The sequence below is a fragment of the Boleophthalmus pectinirostris genome, unplaced genomic scaffold (genome assembly GCF_026225935.1).
Source record: "Boleophthalmus pectinirostris isolate CB_2022bp ecotype Guang Dong unplaced genomic scaffold, ASM2622593v1 HiC_scaffold_2524, whole genome shotgun sequence".
Lineage (NCBI taxonomy): Eukaryota > Metazoa > Chordata > Actinopteri > Gobiiformes > Gobiidae > Boleophthalmus > Boleophthalmus pectinirostris.
The window spans coordinates 4,082-8,382 of record NW_026571240.1 but is presented as its reverse complement, the minus strand read 5'-3'; the positions used below and the strand labels follow the sequence as shown (position 1 = coordinate 8,382).

Below are 4,301 nucleotides of genomic sequence, written 5' to 3'. Positions count from 1 at the left end.
AACTTTGCTGACTTGCTTGTGTCCATATACATGCCATTATTATTATTTTTGCCTGAAAGGTTTCATATAGACTGGCATCAAATTGATCACATTTATATGACAACGTTTTTTATTACTCCAAGATACTATGAAAAGCATGATTACTGTGAAAGGATCTCTCTGCAAAACTTCCACCAACTTCCCATCTGATCCAAAACTTCCATCAGAAAAGTTACATACTAAGATTTAAGTATATACAACAAAAGAGACATAAAGTTAATAGGCATTTTGAACTGAATTGTGGTTGTCTACGGACTCATTACGAACCAGTATACAATTGTTGCTTGTTTGCAAGTTGAAAGTCCACTCTGTCTTGACACTATAATACAAAATAAATATATCCATGAAAAAAAGAAAAAAAAAAAAAAAAAAAAGAAAAACTAGCATCAGAGTCTCACCATCGTATCACTTTTCTCACAGACCCCCATAGTTTGGTGAGCCACAAGTTGCTCCCTAAATCAGACATGTACTGCAGTTCTGGGGTCAGCATCTTCCTGCATAGCTCCTCATATTGTTCATCAATGTTACTTTTCAGATTGTATCCCACTATAGATTTTTCTCCCACTGGTTGCCATGGCTGCAGATCTTCATTGTGAATGCTCGAGGCATCAACTGAGTGACCCCCCTCGATGCATATTTCCATCATTTTGGCATTTCTCCTTTTAAGCTCAGCCACATCTTTAGCCATTTGTTCTCTCCCATACAGTTCCACTTTGTGCCAGAAAGTGCTATTGAAATATTGATATAGTTTCCAATCAATGCTGTTCCACTTAAGGGCTTTTTGCCTTAGTTCAGGAGTCAGTCTTGATACAGGAGATTCCTTGCGAGAATTAAGCTTGAAAAACAGTATTTCATCCATGCTCCAGCAGAGGGCATCCTTGAGCAGTATGAGAGATTCCTCAAAGTGCTCCGTTAACATCACCAGGTCAAAGCGCTCAGCAATCTCCTTGAGGCTCTGTTCCACTATTGGACTGTCTTCATCTAGATTATTATCATATCCAAAATCGAAGAAAAGCAGATTTTTAAGATAGAAAGAGTACAATCCGTTTGGTTTGTAGTAGAGGTTTGGAGCACGAAGGAATTCTGTCATTTTATCCTTGCCTCCAATCCACCAAGTTAATGGAATAATATGACTAAAGTAATGGAAGATGACTCGAATAACTCAGCTGGGTCTCTTAGGACAGTGAAGTAAACAGAGTCCAGAGGTACAACTTGAGTAACTTCAGAGCTATTAAATCTCATATGGTTGCACATTATGTTAAAGCAAATGCCGGACTGGTATCCCTCCACATATGTGCGTTGGAAAGAAGATGGATAATAGAAATCATTCCTGCTATTTGGAAAGGCAAATTTAAGTCCATGCTTTTGGCCAAAACGAAAGAGGATGTTGATGATAGTGCTACTGGCAGTTTTATGAGTCTTCATGAACATAATATCCACTTTAGGGACACAGCGACTGGAATTCTGGGAAATGGGTGGAGATGGGAGGATCTGCCTAGGATCACATGAAGAAGGCACAGGGAAACTGGAGACAGAAAATTTTAAAGTTAGTTCCATGCCAGATAACATTTTAAACTGACCATAAATTAATATGTCAATAAAAAGAAAAAAAAAAAAAAAAAAGGAGAAGGAATCCCCCCATTGGGATAATAAACTTTATTTCAGTCTTGTGTAACTCTTAATAATAATAATTAATAATAATAAAATTCTGTCACATCATGAAAACAATATAACTTTATAGGGTTTTTAATGCAACAGTTAGTTTTGTGTTTATTAATAAATTAATCATCTAGTAACATAAAAAAAAATAATAAAACCACTCCTTATTGTATGGTCATGTCTTAAAATGTGTTCAGTGACATAAATGGAAGGAGAACTTCATGGTCCCGTTTCACAAAGAAGGTTCAATAAACCATGGGTTTAAGAACTAACTCATGGTTAATCTCTCCCTGGGACAGATAACTCAGAGTTTTCAGTTCATTAAAAAGATTTGGAACAGAGTTAGAGATCTCAGAGATAGTCATTTGTGTAAAATAATAGTAAAGTATAAATCATAAATACAAGTAGAGGAATACAACCTGCTCTAGACCAGGTTAGGTTTACAAAGTGACTTCCCATGGTTACTGGCTCAGGGTTTAGTTGAACTCTTTTTGTGAAACTAAAAACTCAGATTTGAGCTCTTTTTAGGGCTAACAAAGTCTGAGTTTGGACTAAACCAAAATAGATTATATGATTAGTGAAACATTTCTATGGCTGCTGCTACTCCCATTTATACCAAGATTACTGCCATATGAGTATTATTACATTACCATTCTTAATACTTCCAATAGTGCTCCTAAATGCTCTTCTTCTTTACTAATGTACTAATAATGTACTTTACTAATGTATTAATAATATACTTTACTATACTACTAATACTATAACCATTACTCCAACTACGCCACATACAACTAGCTACTAATGATTAAAATGAATAACTGGCCCAATAATCCTGCACAACATTGGGAGGTAGCTTCTTCTTATCATGTTCCTGTTACTCATTTACAGGACTGGCAGTGATGGTCTGTGTACCTATTTTATGTAATTGTTTACTTAAGTCATATTGTTATGATAGTGTGCGGTTTGTGTGTTTCTTACTCCTTGAGGCTGTGCTGGAGGTGGACAGAGGAGAAACAGTAGAACACAGTAGTAGCAGTGAGGACACAAAACACACCCACACTCTTCAGATTGACTTTCAGCCTGAGCATGATGCAAACAGACTCCAAGTTTATCTGATGAGAGGGAGAGCACTGTGAGAAAAACAAATTCAGCCCAGGTCTAGCTAACTGAAAGTGTGAAGGCTACTGAAATGCAGTTATATGTGCACACGTCAACCTTTCAAACAAGGTGTATATACAAAATGGGCCGTATCATGTTTGAATGTGAAACTATGATGAAATTATGTAGCACTATCTTGAAGTTACATGCCACTATCTCTAAATACATTTTGAGTGTAATACAACTTCTAAATGACCTCATGCTTTAAAAGATTCAAGATGAAGATCGTATTTGAGTAAAATGCTGAATACAACTGACACATTTTCTGTGATAAGAAGCAATGAAGGCTTGGTGGCAGTTTGACATTCAAAGTAACAATACAGTGTTTCACCTTGCCACTAAGGTATATAAAGCAAAAGAAAATTCTGTTTTGTCAACTGGACAAAATCAGTTTGTCTAGTTGACAGAATTTAATTTTCATTTGCTGTGGTACTTACCTGGATGATTTAAGGATTACACAGACAACTAAGGTATACACTTCCAGGGAAAAAAATTCTTTCAAAGCAAAATAATTATATAGTATTTTTGAGGTACCTACACACAACGACTACTACTACTACTATTTAAAGTCAGATTGCAATTGAAACACTATTTGCATGTACTAGTCTGTTCACCTTGTAACTGCACACGCTGCTCGAAGTCCATAGACCAATGACACAGGAGACACAACATAACACACAGGAATCACAATACAAGGACATTTAATTTCAGACTAAAAAAGCATTAGAAAGCACAACATAAAAGACATCTGCAGTGAAAACCAAGTCTGAATACAAATTTTGATCTAGAGACTCAGTTCTGATATTTGACGCTAATTGCTAAAAAAGTTAAATATTGAAAATACCTCACTCCCAAGTCTACAGAAACTGATACAGGTTCTTTTTGTGAAAGATCTGCAAGATTTATGATAGTTTATGTTTCAGAAAATGTGCCAAAGCGACTGAAACAAACTACGGTAATTACATAAGTCCAGACAATACAACTGTCTTTAGAATCAGTGTATACCATTGTCATTCTATTTTAAAATGAAGTGTCTGTTTGTATTATATAGATAAAGGATAGTAAGATAGTATATAAAAGACATTTAGTGTACTCACCTGTCTGTGTTGCTGGGCTGCATGGGCTCCAAATGCCATGCGCCCTATTTCCATATCACATCTTTTTATATTACCTGACGCACTTTCTTGCGTGGATGACACCTGGTTATCATTTCTACCAGTATTCATTCACCATTCAGAATAACACAGCCTTTCTAACAACTCTCCACAAACCACATCGAACAGTCCAACCAGCATGGAACTTGAAGAGGAATTCAGCTTCACCTTGGATAATTGTTGTTTTAATCGTTAGCAGACTACAGGGTGTGTTGGACTAAATGACCTCATTTGCTTTGCCAGGGAACATATTGGGTTTGGGGACTATAAAGGCACAGAGCAAACAACCAT

The 4,301-nt window shown here is 36.2% G+C and overlaps 1 protein-coding gene across 1 annotated transcript; it reads right to left on the bottom strand.

Moving 5' to 3' along the window:
• Positions 1 to 433: 433 nt before the first annotated feature.
• Positions 434 to 3,500, bottom strand: LOC110166260 (galactosylceramide sulfotransferase-like). Its single transcript, XM_055159725.1, is given in 4 exon segments — positions 434 to 1,188; positions 1,191 to 1,564; positions 2,677 to 2,810; positions 3,471 to 3,500. Coding segments are annotated over 3 exon segments (1,239 nt in total). The 5' UTR covers positions 2,787 to 2,810; positions 3,471 to 3,500.
• Positions 3,501 to 4,301: the final 801 nt, after the last annotated feature.